This window comes from Rhopalosiphum maidis, chromosome 2 (genome assembly GCF_003676215.2).
Source record: "Rhopalosiphum maidis isolate BTI-1 chromosome 2, ASM367621v3, whole genome shotgun sequence".
NCBI classification, from domain to species: domain Eukaryota; kingdom Metazoa; phylum Arthropoda; class Insecta; order Hemiptera; family Aphididae; genus Rhopalosiphum; species Rhopalosiphum maidis.
Genome location: NC_040878.1, coordinates 21,231,494 through 21,252,368, shown reverse-complemented (window position 1 = coordinate 21,252,368; position 20,875 = coordinate 21,231,494). Strand labels below are relative to the sequence as shown.

Genomic DNA, 20,875 nt, shown 5'->3' with positions numbered 1-20,875 from the left:
ATTAATTATTGTTATTAACGCAGTATATTGCGTATCTATATTTGTAAATTTTTTTAATTGGTTAAAGGGCGCTTTTTTCTAAGATTGCCAGGGGTGCTAACGAGTCTTCCTACGCTACTCATTACAACTTACAATCATTGTGTACGATACTTAGATACCTATCCATAATAATATCGATATCCGTGTGAATATATTATAAATCGTTATGAACTTAAAATATTAATATAGTATTGCTTATATAATATATTAGTCGTAATGTTTTATTTATTTCTCTCTTAAAAATAAAATATGCAGTCTGTTGTCATAGGCCATAATTAAGTAAAATATTACTAGTCAATAGACTAATAAGTTCGAATATTTATGAGGCTATATTATGAAAAAGCCAAGAAAAGGTATGGAACACCTATATAAATATATATGTATATATTATAGTATAATGTCTATGGTTATAAGTTATGACTATAAATTATTAAAAGTTGGATGTGAATAAATTATGATATGTTAGGGATTAAGGAAGGGGGAAATTCCTAGTCTTAATTATATTTGTTATATACCTAAAGCCTATAATTATTTAGTGTATATAATTTATTTATTTAGTGCACACTAACACACCACCAACTAATTAGCTTTTTTTTAACTGAAACTGTGGCCTGAGAGAGACAATAAACTTTTAATATTACAGATCCCTAATTCCTATGTAGTAGTACTATATAAATTTATAATAATATATGTAAACGTCCGTCACACTTTTATAAATCATTAAATAATCGATGAGTCATCGAGTTACATAAAAAAATATATTAAATTGTATTAACCAAAACAATAAATAATTATAAACCATAAATCAAAGCAAAACTGCAAATAAGATTAAAGAATAATATTAAATTAAAAATTCGCTTAGCTAGAATAGCTAGATAATAAGTCAGTAGGTATATTTATTTGATTTAATAAATACAATTTTAAAAAAAATAGTATTATTAAGATTAACTACCTAGTAGGTATTACATTATTCATATATTTAAATAATAATTTTGCTCCTCAAGCAATATAGTAGCAGACAAAATTTGTAGCATAGATTATACAAAAATATGTATTAACTTTTAAGTATAGATATCTGTGACTAAATCATTAACATTTTCCTAAATATATAATAACACAATTTGAATTATATTTTATAAATTATATAATTTATTGGTTCATTTGGTTCTTACTTCAAATTGCACTATAATAAAAAAAGTTCATGTCTTTTTTTTATTAATAAATAATTAGTAATGAGTAATGACTATATGTCCTATATAGTATGTACAATGGTTGTTGATTATGGACAGTATAATACTGATGTTACTTACTACATTATTATACAGCCATGCAGGGTAATTCACTAATAGTGCTCACCCCTATTTTTTCCTTCAATAACGAATACATTCAAATTCTATTATTTTCTGATTACCTAACACAAACTATAGAAATATTCATTCATATTACTTAAATATTAATTTGGGTATTTACGTGTTTTCTCGATTACCAAATTTTATTAAATAATAAAAAAAAAAGTATATATTTGTATCTATAAAAAGATATGTAATAATATACCATTATCTTCATTAATAATAAAAATAACAAATGTATAAATATTTATTTTTGTCCAATTGAAAAATTTAAAATTTAAATTTGGTCATTTATTATTTATAAGCGAAATTGAAACAAAAATATTATAAATATATCTAGAATTAAAATAATATGAAAACTAATTATGTGTTTAATTATGTAGTATTTGTCTACAACCATCTAATAATAAAATGCATATATGTTATTTCAATTTTTGAGTATATCAAGTTGAATATAGTTAAGATTACATTGAAAAAAAAAATATTTGTAAATATTTAATAAATTTATCAATTTTCTAAATTGAAAAAAAAATATTTAATAAAACTTACTCTATCAAAATTCAAAAATACTATTTAAAATTATATAATATCCATTGCAATTTTTATACGTGTTTAACTGAGTTATGTATTTTTTCAGCCCAATTATTATAAATTGATTAATTGTGTACAATAAAATATATTATTTTTTCCTGTATTTGAACCACAATATAAAGGAGAGTACTTTAGTATTACTTCCCCCAATAATGGAGATTTCTGTAATATTGTAAATTTTATTTAATTTATATAAAAAAAATTTTTTTTTCTTTATTATACATCTATAATTGCATTTTGTATGTATTAATACAATAAAAAATTAGTGATGTATTTTTTAACCATGTAAATCTGTAAAATAAATTCAAAATATCACTTAATTTTAGAAGATACATTAAAGCTTTGTGTAATAAATCTTAATTAGTAAGTAACACAACATTTAATGACAATTGTTCAAAATTAAATTTATTAGTCAACTGATGTTTTAAAAGGTAAAAATTAAGTTAAAAATTACTGTAGCAACTAGCAGATTATGGATGTTAGAAACCATTAAAAATTATTAAAATATGCAGATAATAAGTAATGTTTATTAGAAATGTTATAGACGTTATAGTTATCTGCATACACATTACACATATTTGTATATAATATACTTATGTTTAGATTACATAAGAAACACACAAACTGACAAACTTCAATAGTTCTGGGCTAATAGCCACCTACACACTAATATATTTCAATATTCTATAATATGAGTAGGTCTTTCATAATACTGCATTTAATATATAATTGAGATAATATACTTATAAAATACATCAACTGAAACTTATTATTTGAACTATCTTCTCTAGAGCTATACACCTACACTACAATTAAAATTAGAACTCAAAGAATATTGAAAACCCTCATTAAATTATCTATATCTATCAGGTTCCGCAACCTTGTTACACTACTAGTGAATAAATTTCATCGAGTTAAAAATAATCAAATAAACTATTATAATTCTTAAGTTCCAAGAGAAGATATTAACAAAATAATAAAATAATGAGTAAATTTAAATGCAATTATTTATTAATTATTTATTACTATATACCATGTAATATTTAACTTAACTTATAATTTGGTTTAATCTCGTTTAAAACCAGGTTTTCTGATTTCTGGTGGTATATATGTTAAATCATCTTTAAGGTTTTTGTCTTTAATAACTGTCTTTTTCATTCGTTTCAATTTTTCTTCTTTAACAAGGTCATGTTTATGTTCATTATCAAAGAAGAATAATAACTGTTCTTTTTCTTTGAGATCCAGTTTGGCTTGTTGGACCTTCTGTAAACGTTTCAACTTATTTAAATGATCAAGGTACCTAGACAGCTCTTCTCGTCTGAAGGATTCCCATTTTTTGTATATCTAAAATCAAATTATTATATACTGTAAATAATATTTTAAGTTTGTTTTACTTTTACATACCATTTTTTGATTTTGTATTTCTGTTTCTTCATTTTTAGTTACTGCCTCATTTACAAATTTTTTTGTTTCTTCAGTCAAACTTTTGTTTTCGATTTGCAATCTTTTAAGTGCATCTTTTAGCTTCTCAGCATTTTCAGGTGCACGTCTATCTATTGCAGTAATTGCCAAATCTACTGTTTCTAGGTAAATAGAACCATTAAGTTTTTCTAGTTGATTACTTAAATCATTCCATCGGTTATAATAAGCTAATCCAAGAGTCTTAAAACTGTTGCCCAATATAGCATTATCAATTTTACTGCTGATTGCCAACATAGTTTTTCCAACTAAGTGATCACCGTCTGCCAAATCAAAATGATCATCAAAATAAGGATTTCTTAAAAAGTCTACACGAACTCTTCTGTCTTCTTCATCGTCATCATCATTATTTGTTTCTTTTGTTTCTATTTTTGCTTCTTCCCATTCAATTGGATTAGTGATATATTTTAAACAGGAATATAACCCCATAGCTTTGGTAATATCATTGTCTAATTCTTCTTGTAACATTTGGTTGGAAATAACCACTGCAGCATTTCGAATATCATTGTCTTTAATGAAACGGTCCATTAGAAAGTTACAGAGATAGTAGTCAGGGAAAATTCCGTAATTTAACCGATCCTTCAATATCCTGATAAGGTCGTTAACACTATTAGATGCTACAAGCAATCGCACAACAGCATGATGTGTTGATGGGAGCATAGTGCCAGTCTGTGCTGACAAACGAAACTTATGAGTAAGTTCTTCCAACTCCTCCAAGTATGTACTATCCGTCAACGAGTTGGCAAACACGTCTAGATCCACGGCACTAATTTGCTTAGAACCGTGTTCCAGTGCGGTAGACAACTTGTGGTAGAGCACATCGGGTTCGACTTTTTTCAACAACGAACAGCCCAGCCGTTCTTGCCACACATCATCGCACCTGTATGCTTCAGTCAGAAACGACCTAGTCCAACGCAGTCGGCAGCCAGCTAACGTGGCCAGAGATTTCTTCAAAGCAAGCATTGTCAGTGACTTTGACCAACGTGTTTTATGTTTTTTATTTTTACCATAAAAACATGATTAATATTTATTTAGAAAGAAAAAAACGTTCAAGGTAACAAATTAGTTTCAAAAAATATTAATTATTACTTATTACTTATTAGTTCATAGTTGATAGTAATGCAAAAATATTTGCTCTTCGGTAAAAACACTAAAAACTAAAAAAACATGCCAATTTGTTATCAATTCCATTACAAGCAGCCTATTATCATATAATGATAACATCAGATATCACGTGTATCGACTGAATTTATTATGCATGATAAATGTAGAATCATAAAAATGATCTGCTAGATAGCAGAACATAATTCGTTTTGCCTATAGACATTTTAATATTAATTTAAAGACAAAAATGGCCCAATTCACAACGATACGATAATTGATTAGCCTACTTTGATTTTCAAAATTAACTCATTGATAATTAGTTAAGTTATTTACATTTTAATATTTTACCATATTAAAATATTTGACCTGAGAAATTTATTCAGCAAATACCTATTGAATACATATTTCTAATTTCTTTATTATTTAATTATTTTATAACATAAACATGTGAAACAGTGGCGCATACTAGAGGGTTCTAGGGTAACAGACTAGCAGCTGCTACTCCTGAATATTTTGGCTTAAAAATGTAATGGTACTTTCGTGTAAAAATGATACTCAAGTTGACACCGACATTGTGATTAATACATTTGCCAATAATATCAGCATATTAGAAAAAGCATTATTGTACTAATTTCCACTTATTTTTAGTATTTGAAAGCCATTTGATGAGTGGGTGGTATATTTTCCATTGAATGTGCAACCCCTATTTATATTTAAGTGTGCTCCACTGATATGAAATCAATTTATTGAATAATTTTGATTGTTTTTGTCATTCTATAGTTCAATGATGACGGAAAATCGTCTGAATCGTAAATTAAAATAGTTTTTTCATATTATTGCAAATTATATTAATTATATACAATGTAAATTTTAGGTCTCTGCTCGAGCGCGTCCGCAGGATAAAAGCTCACCTGGGGCAAGTTAAGATCGGCGCATCCCAAACGGCTCCCGTCCATTGTTTGCTTATTCCAAAACGGCTCCCGTCGAAAAAGGTTTTACGAACAAGTAAATTTCTAAACGGCTTCCATCGAAAAAAATTTACAAATAGGTAAATTCCCAAACTGCTAACGGTAATACCGGTATACTAATTTGAGCTTTTCTAAGTCTATGGTATAAGTAAACAAATTTTATGAAAAAAAAAACAGGAGGTCATTGTGCAAATAATTGGCGAGTTTTCATATAACAAAATAACACGCATTGAGTTTATCAAAAAAATTGTGCCAAAAAAATTTACCAATAATTTAAATTAAAAATTTTTTTAATATTTTTATATATAGGTACACAAGTTTTACATTTTTTTAACTTATTCTTAATTTAATTCACAATAACGCAATAATATAATATGTTTTTTTATATCATTTTTATACATTTTTTTTATAATTTACTTGGTATTCATCACCAATACATTTATAATCACACTTCTTTTGAGACAGTCCTAAGTCTGTATGAAATGGGAAAGAATTTGTTGTAAAAAACCGGAGCTGTTTGAGTAATTACCTGTTCGTAAAACCTTTTTTGACGGGAGCCGAATGGGCTACGTCCGTTAAAATTTACTTATCTATATACATATAGGAGACCGTCCCTATTCACTTATCATCGCCCTAACCGAACCGCTGGGTCTAGACTTGAAATTTTGTACAGAGGTTCCTTAAGCAATGTAGGGGCGCACTAAAAAAGGATTTTCAAAATTCGACCTCTAAGGGGGTAAAAGGGTTTTTTTATATAGCTATAGTTATATGTATTTTTTAATTGTTTAATAATTGTTTGTCATTTCTTCTAAGCGGTTGCTAGGATACTAAAAATATATAAAAAAACATATCTAAAATAATTAGACCTATTTTTAGTAGCCTAGCAACCGCTTAAATGAAATTATAAACAATAAAACAAATGCATATATCTATACATTGCTTAAGGAACCTCTATACAAAATTTCAAGTCTCTAAACCCAGCGGTTCGGTCTAGACGATGATGAGTGAATAGGCCATAGGAGCGGTCTTCTATATGGCTATATGTGTATAGAAGATTGTAACATCTTTATATACTAGACTTTTTCAATATCCTAATCTTTAATAAAACTTTGTGCATTTAAATATTATTAATCATTAAATACAAATTATACGTGACAATGACAAATATACATATAAAATCCCACCCCGAGCAATGGCTCCTTTAGCTCCCCTGCGGGCGCTCTTATCTCTGCATACTTGGTGTGCATAGAAATCAGCTAGATAAAAAAAAGGAAAAGTTGCACTGCAACAGAAAATTATAAGCAGATTTTGCGAAGACTAGACGATTGTCACAGTTATAAATTAAAAATAATAATATAAATAAATACTTTAAGTAGAAAAATTGAGTTTTAATTGCCCCTCCACTGATCGAAATCTTAACTACGCTCATGGAGCAAAACGATGAATGTATTAATTTTACAATGATGTATATATTTTTTTGTAACCGTGCCTGAAGGTAAGAAGGTTAGGCTTAGAAAAAATAAAAAATGTAAAATCAATAAATCATAAGCTAACCATAGGGTATTGCCGATATTGGATATTTGGATCAGATCTATTTAGTTATTAGTTAATAGTATTTAGTGTGTCTAATCGTCAATCGACACCGGGCATTGATCCGTGATTTCAACATTTTAAATTATTATTTATCAATACTTATAATCATAGACTATAGAGTACAGTTATCATAAAATTAAATTTATCATTTATCATTATTTTGTGTTGCGGCTTTACAGCGCTATCTATAATAACGGTTTAACATTTAACCAAATACTATAGCTGATGATCTCTAGTATTTGATTTAACGTTTTTTTTTTCATTATTCACAATATTCAGTACTCATTGATCATTGTCTGTTTTCAAATTTCAAGTTATAACTTTATAAGAAATTCATTAAAACTTTTAATATTATATTTTGTAGTCTAATAAGTTATTTTCTTTGTACACGAATTAACATCTAGTTGAGTAATGAGTTTACAATGTTCCTGTTCTGTAGAATGGTCAAACGCCCAAGGTGTTGTATTGAAACGTTTCAAATCATTGACAACAAAACTGGTATTGACTCGCAACGATTTTCGAGATATTTTCATTGATGTATCTGCTGACAAAGGCGTTGTTCACCGTTTAGCATTGAAAGACATTGCAGTACACAAACGTTTTGCTAGTGATGGCAAAGCAACAATCCATTTTAAAACTGATAAAGTTATGATGATGATTTCAAATGCTCCTGTTGCACAACTAGCCGAATTTCTAAAGACCCTTTTTGTCAAAGTGACAGGACGTAAAGAATCGCCTCAGGTATATCATAATATAATATAGTATTATCAGTGGACTGTTATGAAAGTAGTAAGTACAGTGTATTTTATTTATCGCTATTTGTGATTGTAGGTAAAAATTAGGGAACGACTTTTAGCTATTAAAAGTAGCTCCACTGAAGAAATCAGTCCCATTAATGTGAAGGATATTGGACGTATTGATCATAAACTAAATGGTCCTAGTATGAAAAAAAAAAAATTGAACGATGAATTGATAAACCACAATGTCAAAAAAAGTTATTTAGTTAATTTAAAAGACAAACTAACTGATGAACAGCAAGAGGTAGTTGAAGCTGTTAATACCAATAATAATATATTTTTTACTGGTAAGTAGTGTATTATAATTGTATACATTAAAATTCAAGTATTAATCAAATATTAAACTACATACTGGGAACAAATAATACCTAAGAAAATTACCTAGTTTAAATGGCACAGATTTCTTCTTTCCAATAATCTTACCTACACACAGTAGAACACGTTTAAGACGCTCTCCAAGGGACCTGTTAAAAATAGCGTCCCAAGAGGAAAATTGTTTTATGTGGGTACAAACATATTTTATTATATTTTACAATACATCCATGTTATATACATACAAATTATATTTTTTACTTTGCAGAGTGAATTATTACATATAAAAATATAAATATTAAATTAAAATATTACAATTATATTACATATATTATTTTATATTATCTATTTAAAAAAATCATCTTTCTTTCTTTGTTTCACATTTTTGATGTTTTTTAAATACAAGAAGTTTTCAATTTTATTAAGATGATGTTATCGACGATAGTTATCGTCTGATAACCAGTACAAGTACACTGTACACATTATTTGTTATTGTTATTATTAGTGAAGTATTTCTTTAAATTTTGTACAATGTACATATATGTATATACAATGTATTTTTATATTAACATCATTGACAAGACAAGCATCTTATCCGGGAACATAGAGCGTATTATCCAGTGTTAATTACATGTTAAATGTTGTCAAAATCAAGGGACTCGTAAAAATGAGTTTATTAGCCGGAAAATCATTTTAAGCGAGAGGTTAACCTAACGAGTTCTACTGTAAATATAATTATTTTTAAAGCCAAATTTTTTTATTATTATATTAAAAAATATATAGATTAGGTTTTTAAAAACTAAAAAACTTTATACGATAAGCATGCAGTAAAAAATAAATAAATTCAAGTTCTAAAAAATTTAACATATTCTCATAGTTTAGAAATAAGTCATTATTTATTTATATTTATAGTTTATAAAATGTTTTAGTATATTATAAAAATTATTTTTAAATCTTTGATTCTATTTAAAAATAAAAAACCAGGATTCAAATTTGCTTTATATTTTCAGGTAGTGCAGGAACAGGCAAATCTTTTTTACTACGTTACATTGTGAATACTTTACCACCTGATGTAACAATGGTAACTGCTAGTACTGGTGCATCAGCTTGTCTTATTGGAGGGGTTACGTTACATTCCTTCGCTGGTATTGGTAATGGTGAATGCACTATTGAACGAGGTATTGAAATGGCTTCTAAATCTTCTACTGCACAAGTTTGGCGTAAATGTAAAATACTTATTATTGATGAAATATCAATGGTAGATGGGGAATATTTTGAAGTGATTATTACATTATTTTTCATTACATTTTAAATTGTAATTTCAATTAATTTTATAAACAATTTTTAATATTTTTTTAGAAACTTGACAAAATAGCAAAAGCTGTACGTAAACGAGATGAGCCATTTGGTGGTATAAAATTAGTTTTATGTGGCGATTTTTTGCAATTACCTCCTGTTAAACAAGGAAAATCTAGATTCTGTTTTCAAACTAAAACTTGGGCAGAGTGTCGTTTTCGTTGTTTCAACTTAAAGTTTGTTCATAGACAGTCAGATAATGAATTTATAAAAATATTAAATGAACTACGCTTAGGAAAGTAAGTAAAATAATATCTTGAAATGCTAAATAAACAGATAAGTTGATAAATTTAATAACTGGACATTTTCAGCATAGATCCAGTTACAGCAATAAAATTAAAAGCCACAGCATCTAATTTATTAGAACAAAATGGAATTGTACCTACACGTCTTTGTTGTCGAACAGCTGATGCTCAGATGATAAATCAAAAAAAAATATTTGATTTACCAGGCAAAGTATATAAATTTGAAGCTTTTGATAGTGGCCCAACTAAAACATTAGATGATCATACTCCTGTAGCAAAATCATTTGTTCTCAAGTCTGGTGCTCAAGTCATGTTATTAAAAAATATAAGTGTATCATCAGGGCTAGTAAATGGTGCTAGAGGAGTGGTCAAAGATTTTGATAAAAATGGTTAGTTGAAAGTCTATTAATTATTACTATATTTGTATAGTATTTTAGTTTATATAATAATATGCATAATTATATTACAGAAAGACATTATTTAATATTATAATCTAGAATATTTTATTATAAGCTTAATATTAGGTTTTTAAAATATTTCTCTGTGTACAGAGCAACACAAGTACTTGAGTAATAAACTCAGATGTTTAGTATTAATTGTTGTGTAACTGACCCAGCCCCTGTTATATATTATTTTTGTTATGGCAATAAGATACAAAATTCAAAAAAATATTAATATTTAACATAATAACATTTTAGGTTCTCCTTGTGTCCAATTCAAATGTGGTAATACAGTAACTATTAAACCTGAAAAGTGGATTGTTAAAACTCCCACTGGACAATTTATTTCAAGACAACAGGTACCTTTGAAACTAGCTTGGGCATTTTCTATTCATAAGTCACAGGTTATTATTTAATATAATTAGTTATAACTTAAATATAAATGATTATAATATATAATTATTTTTTTTTTAGGGTTTAACACTGGATTGTGTTGAAATATCTTTAGGGCGAGTATTTGAAGCAGGACAAGCTTATGTTGCATTATCTAGAGCTAAAAGTTTGTTATCTTTAAGAATTTTGGATTTTGATAAGAAACATGTTTGGGCAAATCCTGATGTGATAGCGTTTTATAATAAATTAGATAGAATTATTCAATCTGATAAAATGTATACTTTAGGTAAAAAAAATATATGAAAAATTAAAATGTATCATTCAATTATATTGTAATTTAAAATGGTCAAAGATATCAATATGACTGTTATAGCTAAACTGTATATCTGTTAATATTTTAATAACCTGAAGTAATAGAATTATATTTAATGATGTTTAGCTAATTTGATCTCAAACATTTTTTTCTTTTTGAAAATGTATTTATATATTTAACTACGTAATTTATGCAATTAATTTTTTTAGATTTATATATGTTTGTTATACCTACAAGTAAAATGGATTTTTGATTTTGGTTTTATGTTATTTTCTAATAATTATATAAGAATACATCAATTATTAATTATACTATAAATATATCATTAATATTTAGTTTGTCTTAAAAATTATATATACTTATTATTGTAGTTGATTTAATTTAATGCTACAATATAAAAAAAAAAAATGTGATTGAATAAAATGAATACTAATGTTTTACGTGTTATTTTATAAAATAAAACTAATTTGTAATTTAATATGCTTTGAATAAATAAATGTATTACATAATATTATTTATTGTAATTTATAATTTAATTTATGCAAGCTGTAGAGTAATTATTGTGCTCTAGAAAATATTCCTTTTCCACAAGAATTGTGTACTGGTGATATTTAACAACCATACAAATTTCGTCCCAAACATATTTAATGACTACATGAGTTGCGTCTCAATGTAAAAACATTATTTTCCTTCCATTTTAAACACTTAGGGCTGTCAATAGAAAATTATGACTATCGGTAGGTTATAAATATTGATTGTTGTCGTTGTTGACAATTAGAAGTAAGCAAAATGAAAATATAAAAGTTTAAATTATAGAAGTCTAATATATTAATTAAAATTAAAAATAATATAAAATTAAAAAACTGGTAAATACTTGAATGGAAAACCTAACCTTTTATTCTACCTATTCTTTATTCAAACTAACCATTTAAACTGATAGCCACATGATTAATAAGTAGCATATAAGAGTGCATTGCTTTTTAAGTGAAGAATTGATAATTTTAGGAATAATTCAGATTTGAGATGTCTAAATGTTTTATCATAAGTTTACTAGGAAGTAAAAAAAATATTAGTCACCAATGGATATATAAATTACATAATGATTACTTTTCAAGTCTGAATTGTAAACAATTTTGGCTACTTTTAAAAGTTTCATCCACAAATATTGAATTAAGTTCAATTAAACGTTTAAAAAATCGAACGCAATTCGTGTGTAGTCTATCATACTCGTACAGTCGTACACATCAAACGAATACAATTTGTTAAACAACTTAACATGCACGAGCGAGTTTTGAGTTTGAGAGTCACCCTCTTTAATTATAATTGTATTCCATTATTTTAATTCTGAATACAATTGTTGATACAAATTTTTGACAATCACAGTGATGGTTTATTAGTGGTTGAATTATTAATAGTCAATAACTAATAAGATATTCAAATTTTTTCGGAAATAGTAATGAAACTTATTATATCGTACATATTTTGTACGATCGCAAAATACCATTTGCGATTCGGATCGGCAGATCGGCTGCTTTATCGGTCGCCGTATTATTTTTAAGCGTATACTCAATTGAGTTTGTCAACCTCCGCCCGTTTTGCGACGCGTAAACGCCGTACACCGGGGCGTTTTTATTTTGATGTGCGTCCGATTGTGCTACCACTTCATGGCAACCTACTCGACATCAAATGCTTTAGTACGTTTTTAATATTTTTATCATTGTTGTCCGGCTATTTCACCGACTGTTCCATTCTGCCGTTTGTCGACTTGTCGTCGTACCTTTGTACGTGTAATGCAGTACAGTCTCGCTCTAACTTTACCGTTAACCATGACGTTTCGCGTCCATCAAGCAGTCGGTCGCATTGTTACGTGACGATTAATTTTCGAGCTTTCGTAAATTAGTGACGATTGCCATAACTGCTATTGGTGTCGTCGAGGCAGCACCGTTGTCCGTTGTCCACTCCGGTACCGCTAACCACCGTGTACAGTCGCCGCCGTCGTCGGGCCGCGCGATTGTAAAAGGCGAGTGCCGTTCGACTGGCCGCCACGCAGAGGTGGGTCGATCGCGTCTACAACCGAGCGCGCGACACTCGCAAACTCGTCACACCATGGGGTGCCGGAGAACGTGAGTTGGCGAGTTATCGCCACCGTGCCTCCTCGTTCTCGTACCCCCGATCCTGCATAGCTGACGTCCTATCCGACGGCTTCAGCTATAAGAACCACGATTTTACGTACGTTGCAATATTAATATTATTGTCGATGACTTCATTAATAATAATAACAGTGAGTCAGTGAATCCGATTTCATTGATGTTGGCTGCTCGTTCGTATAATCTGCAGACATTTTATAATAAATGCCGGGTACTCGGGTGCTATATCAGTCATCATTTATCCTGATATACCAACTGATTATTGTGTGTGTACGTCTCCGATTGCTTATGTAGCATTATCTATACACATAACCAATGGCGTATTACGCATTTTTTCGCCAAGGGGTAGTTTTTTTGGCACCCTTCCACCACTTCTTAACTAGTCTGTATAAAATATTTCAATTTTAACCGAACAAATCGCCAAACTTTTGACTGCAACTGTGACCTATATGGATACTTTTTCTAAAACATTTTTTTTTTTAAAATGACTATCGGTAACTTATAATCAACGATAAAAATATTATACGTTTATAAATTTATATATACACAAATATTTTATTATAAGTTATAACCTTATACTGGATGCATAGTTTTCTGGCATTTGTTGAGCAAACTTGTCAATAATTTCATCAAACTCGATGGTTTTAACAAGCTCTGCTTCACTATGTTTTCTTTTTGATAATCAATCGGTACAATACGAGTATGTAATTAGACAAGTTTGTTACTTGTTCAGTATTAGTAGTATTACGCTTTACAAATTCGTACACACATAGGTATATCCAATGCTGCATGTGATTCATGCCTATCTACACAGTACACGTATCTATTATATTTTGATTATTTTATCAATTATTTTGATACCGCCTGCCACAGTGGCACAGCCAACGTTTAACTTTACACTTTTTTTACACCAGCCACAGACTAGTCTACACTTAAATTTCGTTTGATAATAGAGTCAACCCGTTGGTCCATTGGGCGCCCTTTTAGACCTGGCGCCCTGGGGCAGCTGCCCCAAGTTGCCCTGTGTGTAGATCCACCACTGCATGTATCATATATGCGACAAGTCCGTCACCAAAAACGTTGTGATACCTATTGGCTATTGTCGAACACCTGGACGACAAGCCGTTTTTGTGCGTCCGTGTGCAAACCGAATATCGACTCGTCTAGGCGTTTCTTTTGTATGCATGCAATGTTTCTATGGTCTCGTATTCATTACACAGTCATCCAGAGCCGTTGTAATAATTTTTGTATTCAGTTGTTAGCGATTACCTGCTCACCATTTGAATGAGATTACTATTGGTATTATTAAGAACATTTACAATGAACTTATTATTTTATGATTATAATTTAACATATTAATAAAATATTAAAACGTTATAAGGGTCTTAGATTTTGAATGAAGCTATAAGAAAAGTTTTTAAATTTAAAATTGAAATAATATTCAGGTTGGCTATAATTATTATCGTGACCAATGAGTAAGTTATAAATTAATTTTGCACGTGATTTTTGTTTAGTTTACTGTTTTACAGATTTTCAAAATAAAATGATATAAAGTAGAAAAGTAGATGAGGTAGGTTTTGAACTTGAATTTGTAATATTAGGTATAAAATAAAAATTGTTTGAATTTAAAAGTTAAAAAAAAATTCTCTAGCCTCATTTATAAGAAATAATTATCTCAAAGATCTTAATACTTAGAAATATATTTTAGGTACATAAAATTAGTTATTATCTTCATATTTGACAAAAGTAAAGTATAAAATAGTCGATATTGATTTGATTGGACCTGTACATTATTATGAGATGATAATAATATTGTTTCGTCCAATCTAATTATTAGAGTTTAATATATTGAATGAGTCTTTCAAAATCATTTGTTTGCAATTGTGTGTTTTGTATGAGTTATTGTGTGTAGTTGATTATGATTAGTTAACCTTTCTAGTTGAATAAAGATAAAATAATGTAAAGATTAAAAATCAAATCGTTTATAAAAAAAACTAAGTCTTAATTAAAAACGTTAGGTTAGGTTATTTATTGTAGTGTAACTGTGCGAATGTCATATTTATTCTGGGTGCAATACACCAGAGTATGATCCATTATTTTAAAAAACATAGATACATTAAAAAGTACAAAAATGTAAATCTTGTAATTGTATTATATGTTACCTGTATGCAAATATGTTCGATATTTAAATAAAACAGGAATTATAAAGTAAATTGTTTTGTAGTTACATAAATAGTGCTGAAATCACCAATTGATTAGTCTGTACTCTGTATCTACACAAATACAATATACAATACCTATATGCCAGTATGCAACTAATAAAGATTGTAAATGTGCACTTAATACACTTGCACAGAGTATCTAATTATTCTTATCTAATAAATTAAATGATGCTATTCTAAAAACAATTGGATATTTCAATATTTGTATTATTAGTGATTGATCTATATTTAATCGATCATGCATCCGGATTGATTAATATAGTATAATTAATTAATTAATTTAACGTATAATAGCTCTTTCACACATCATTGAGTTTTGAAATAAAACTACTATGACTTATTTATGTATATTTTATATATTTATTCGTGCATCGATCTCGTCTAGTCGTGTAGTGTTGTCTGTGGCGCATCAGTTTCGTTGTGAATACCTACTTTTCACTATTTCCAGACGACGCATAACACCGAAATCGGCGCAAACACCAGCCGATCGCTTCGTGACTGTCACATTGTCCCGTTCGTTGTGCCGTACTGTCTTTAATATCACATATTACACAGTATTGTCAGTCTGTGGCCGGTATATATTTGCAGGCCATCGACAACACACGTATATATACGCACACTACACACACAACATTCCGAGCGCACGCCGATGTCGATGCTCCGTTTAGTCCGCGACACGATGTCTGCGGTGCGATGTCACCGCAGTATTCTGATATATATATATATATATATATATATCGTCACCACGGCCACGGCCAGGACGTATGATATTTACATACTTATCGTCCAGTACCACCGTGCCACCGCAACTAGACCGCGACGTCACTGCATTCAAAGACACGCTGACCATTGGTTGTGCGTTCCCGTGAGATCCCATATCACACGATATTTTTTTATTTTTATATGTTTTTACTTTTAAAATATCTCGCCGACAAGTCTCCGACGTCGACATTATATTTTTGTACGATCGAAAAATACCATTTGCGATTTGGGTCTGCTACAGTGTCGGTAGTCGTATAACTTTAATGCGTCCCCGATTCCGGTTGACCGTTCGCCGAGCCCCGCCCGCGTTGCGACGCGTAAACGCGAACCGCGTATAAGGTGTAAAGCACTACACTGAGACGTTTTTATTTTGACGTGCGTGGTGCGTCCGGGTGTGCCACCACTTCATGGCAACCTACTCGACACTGAACGCTTTAGTACGTTTTCACAATATAATATTATTATACTTTTATATCATTGTTATCCGGCATCTACGCAGGCTGTTCCATTTCCGCCCGTCAACTTTTCTACCGTTTGTCGTTATACTTTTGTACGTGTAATGCAGCACAATTTCGCTTTTATCCATGACGTTTCGTGTCCTTTCGAGCAGTCAGTCGCATTGTTACGTAACGATTAATTTTCGAGCTTTCGTGAATTAGTAACGACCAACGGTTGCCATAATTGCGCTATTGGTGCCACAATTTTACGTACGTCGTTGGTTCGTCAACTATTCTATCTTAATACATGTATATATATATTAAAATTTGCGTGTTTCTATGATGAATTTATACTAAATTTTATTATTTTAATTTTTATAGTCGTTTATACTGTCTACAGTACACGGTAGTAATATTATTTGAACAATGTGTAAGTAATTGCGCGCAAGACATTATGTAACAAAAATGTTTAGGTAAATGTGCTTTTTTCCAGAACTGATCCAGTGAATAAAACGTAAACAAAATTATACAGCCAATAAAACTTTGTTGATAGATATGATTGATATAAATAGAAATCAAATACTCGTCGGTACTGTGTAATCGCTACACTCTAGGTTTCTAGCATCATTATATAGATCTATAATATAATAGTTCAACAAATTATTATTAAATTTAAATATATTATTATTCACAATTAATTAATTTAGTTTAGTGGGTAATTTATTCAGACAACTAGACAACAGTTCTATATTTGATTTGAAAACTACACGCTGACTTAGTAAGTACACAATACTTGGACAGCGAAAATTGTATATGTTACAGGATAATTGGGAAGTTAGACATTGTGCACAGTGTCTGATTTTTTAAGGCAAAGTTTAAATTAGGTTAAATTGTTCGGGCATTGTATCAGTATTTGCCCGACAATCATGGTATAGCGAATGTGAAGTTTGAAATTTAAAACCTACTCCTTCACTCAGATAATACATATTTTTCGTAGTAAATTTTTAGATTATCGGATGTATTATAGTTTTAAAAGATTAAGCGACGGTCCTTTGAACATTCTAGCATATTTTTAAAAATCTAACAAATACTCTACACTCGTAAAAAGACATGGATGTAGTTTGTTTTTTTTTTTTTTGAAAAAACCGTCCACAGTTGATCGTGACCCATATGAAAAATTAAATTAACTTTTTTATGTGCGTAGGTATATTGTTTTGGCGACACATCTAATCATGGATGTGACATTTCGAATTTGAAAACTTACTCTTTCACCTAGAGAGTTCATACAATTTAGTTTTTTTTAACGACATTGTATCTTTGTATAATTCAACGCTGTTTGCACTTCGGCTGCTATAATTCCTATATACTGGTACTATAGTAATACTAACTTATTATTGTGTGCATACGTCTCCGATTGCTTATGTAGAATTACGATTACCTATACAATATACATTTATGCGACAAATCCGTCACACAAAACGTCGAGATACCTATTGTCGTCTTGCCGAACTCCTGGACGACAAATTGTTTTTGTGCGTCCACGTGTGCCACCGCACAGTAGATTTTTTTGTTGTCCGCAAGTTGTTTCGTCGCTTCTCGCAAACCAAATATCGACGGACGTCTAGAGCTAGACGTTACCTGCTTTGTATATACGTGCAATGTGTCTACGGTCTTGTATTCGTTACATTGTCATCAACTAGACTCTAGATCCTAGAGGACTAGAAACGTCGTGACGTTTTTTCATTAGCTTTACCGGCTCACCATTTGATTGAGATTACTGTTGGCCGCCGTCCCTGAGCGTTAGTACACGAACCATCGCCAAAAAATGTGCGGAAGTGACTTATTGCCATCCTATCCTGTTCCTGTTGTTTCTCATGTCCACGGTGACACGGTTCTACGTCGATTTCGTCTTATAATATTTATATAATAACGCATTCAGCTAAAGTATAAAAGAAAAAGTAGTCGACTTGGTCGGGGCTGCCAACGCCACTCGTATCGGGCATAAATCTGCAAAACTACAGTATATACCATACGCAGAGCCGGCGAGAGGATGGGGTAGAAGGGGCCAGAGCCCCGGGGCCCGGATCTCTAGGGGGGCCCGGTTAGGTTAGGTATAAAATAAGTATATATAAGTAAAAGGGCCCGGAATTAATCAGCCCTGGGGCCCACCAAAGTTCTCGCCGGCCCTGACCATACGTTTGACGCACTTTCAAGCCGCGGAAAATCGCAATCATTGTCTTGGGGCGCGTGGTTCGGGGGTTGGCCATGGATAAAACTAATCAACTAGATCTTGGAAACTGATCGTTAATTTTTGACTATCCACGATGATCGATACACCGATACTTATCGTGTTTTCGTCGCGTGGCCGTACGTCGGTAGCTATATTAGCTTACCAGTTTAGTTATGGTTCATGAAAATCTTTGTTTATAAAAGTACCTACTTAAAATAAATAATATAAAAAAATGGCTAACAACAGATGATCTTTTCAGCATATATCTTTACTCGAATTTAATTTAGTAGGAAGTCTATTTTTTTCTTTACATTAATGTATACAATATGAAAATCTGTTGCTAGTTCCACACTGTCGCGAGGTCGACTTATCTTGACTTGAATGAGGTTCGCAAGAGTGCTGTTGGCAATTGGTGCTGTAATATCGTAAAAAGTTGATATATAATAAAGATATTAGATTAATTCTTACTTTAAATATATGATATATGTATGTGATTTAATCATTTATTAATATCATTCCTTACGTTATTACATATATTATCAACATGCACCTTATCTGGTTCACTGGAATATCCGAATATGTGTATATTGTATACATATACGTGCTATGATGATGTAGGTAATGAGGTGATACAGGTAAAATAAAATTACTGGACGTATATATCCAAATAAAAAGACAACACTGACTTATTTATGTACACATGAACGAGTTACTTATCGCACAACGGAAACGGACTTCAGAGATGTTGGTGTAAAGATGGGTGCACATGCACTGGCGAGGGAGACGACTTGGTCAAGCCAGCCAGAGACGTCCTTGGTTGCAGAGACTCTCATTGGGACATCCCCTGTCTTTGTTGGCATACGAGAAAAGTCACACGTCCTGCGTTTTATTGTTACAGACACGTATGGCGTTTCTGTGTGACCTTGTAATATAAATTGTCCCCTTGATCACCGATAAAAGATTTAATTAAAGTTTACCGTTATCCGCGTGGCGCAACTCGACCGTTACTAATTTATTGTATTTAACTCTTTCTGAAATTATTACATTTATATGATATGAGCGCATATAATTACAGTGCCTTGAGTCCTTAGATTCGTGACCAAAATACCGACTTGGAGTGGAGTCTGGATTTTTATTTTACCATATTAGTTGACAGTAGGTCAGTTGTAACATTGTAGTAATATTTAAGTAAGTTAATATTCTAATAAAAAAACTCTAATTATCAACAAAACACCTACGTATATCATTATTGTTATTTACTTAATATTATTTTGACTTCAATCTTAATATATAATAGTTATACACTTATATTTATTACTCACACACAATTAAATAATTTTTTTATATATTTTTTCTTTTTATTAATAGAAAAATATATTAATAATGAGTAGGCATCGGATTTGGAAGCAAAATCCTTTCTTTATTAATAAGAATATAGAAAAATAATTTTTATATAAAAATGTGTTTCATTTAATATCTAATTAGATATCTGAAGATGATGGATGTATTTTTTGTTATTTTCACTCATAAATACCTTTTATTTCTAAATGCCTTTTTGTGTTTAATTTTTAATTGATCTGATACCTAGGTAGTTATTTACAAGATATACGTAATAACGATACAAATTGATAAGGGCTTATGAAGAATGTTTATTGTCGATGTTTTGTTTAAAATTATTGTTATCGGTTCTATTCGATATCACTAAATACTTTTTCTAGTATTTGGTATGGCCAGTTAATGTAACGTTGATAAAAGTACAAAGGATGGGAAAACATAAAAAAAGTCAACCAAGTATTTGGAAAAACAATAAACTATGATGATTTAATAAATACGTAATAATAATCTTAATTTAAATATACCTTGATAGTCAATAACTTCGGTGGACATAGAAAGATCATTTTCTATGATTAAAAATATTTCAAGTTCAAACTGTCAACGTTTTATTGAAGACAGTACAGTACACGGTAGTACATATTTTTTTCTAATATACGAGTACAAACTTATTAAACCAACTAAAAATTGAAATCTATTAATTTTTTTTAGCAAATGTAATTGATTTTTTTATATAAATTAAATGCTTTTTTGTCTTTTTTTCACA

At 30.0% G+C, this 20,875-nt stretch overlaps 2 protein-coding genes across 2 annotated transcripts; one reads left to right on the top strand and one right to left on the bottom strand.

Annotated features, from left to right (window-relative positions):
• Positions 1 to 2,968: 2,968 nt before the first annotated feature.
• On the bottom strand, positions 2,969 to 4,565 carry LOC113552201 (28S ribosomal protein S27, mitochondrial). Its single transcript, XM_026954948.1, has 2 exons — positions 3,384 to 4,565; positions 2,969 to 3,323 (listed from the first exon to the last, which is right to left on the bottom strand). Exons 1-2 carry the CDS (start codon positions 4,419 to 4,421, stop codon positions 3,045 to 3,047), a joined length of 1,317 nt encoding a protein of 438 aa, XP_026810749.1. The 5' UTR covers positions 4,422 to 4,565; the 3' UTR covers positions 2,969 to 3,044.
• Positions 4,566 to 7,534: 2,969 nt separating this feature from the next.
• On the top strand, positions 7,535 to 11,178 carry LOC113553264 (ATP-dependent DNA helicase PIF1). The gene is made up of 7 exons (XM_026956494.1): positions 7,535 to 7,864; positions 7,955 to 8,207; positions 9,243 to 9,511; positions 9,592 to 9,827; positions 9,900 to 10,222; positions 10,532 to 10,677; positions 10,748 to 11,178. The coding sequence occupies exons 1-7, from the start codon at positions 7,535 to 7,537 to the stop codon at positions 10,967 to 10,969; spliced, it is 1,779 nt and encodes a 592-aa protein (XP_026812295.1). The 3' UTR covers positions 10,970 to 11,178.
• Positions 11,179 to 20,875: the final 9,697 nt, after the last annotated feature.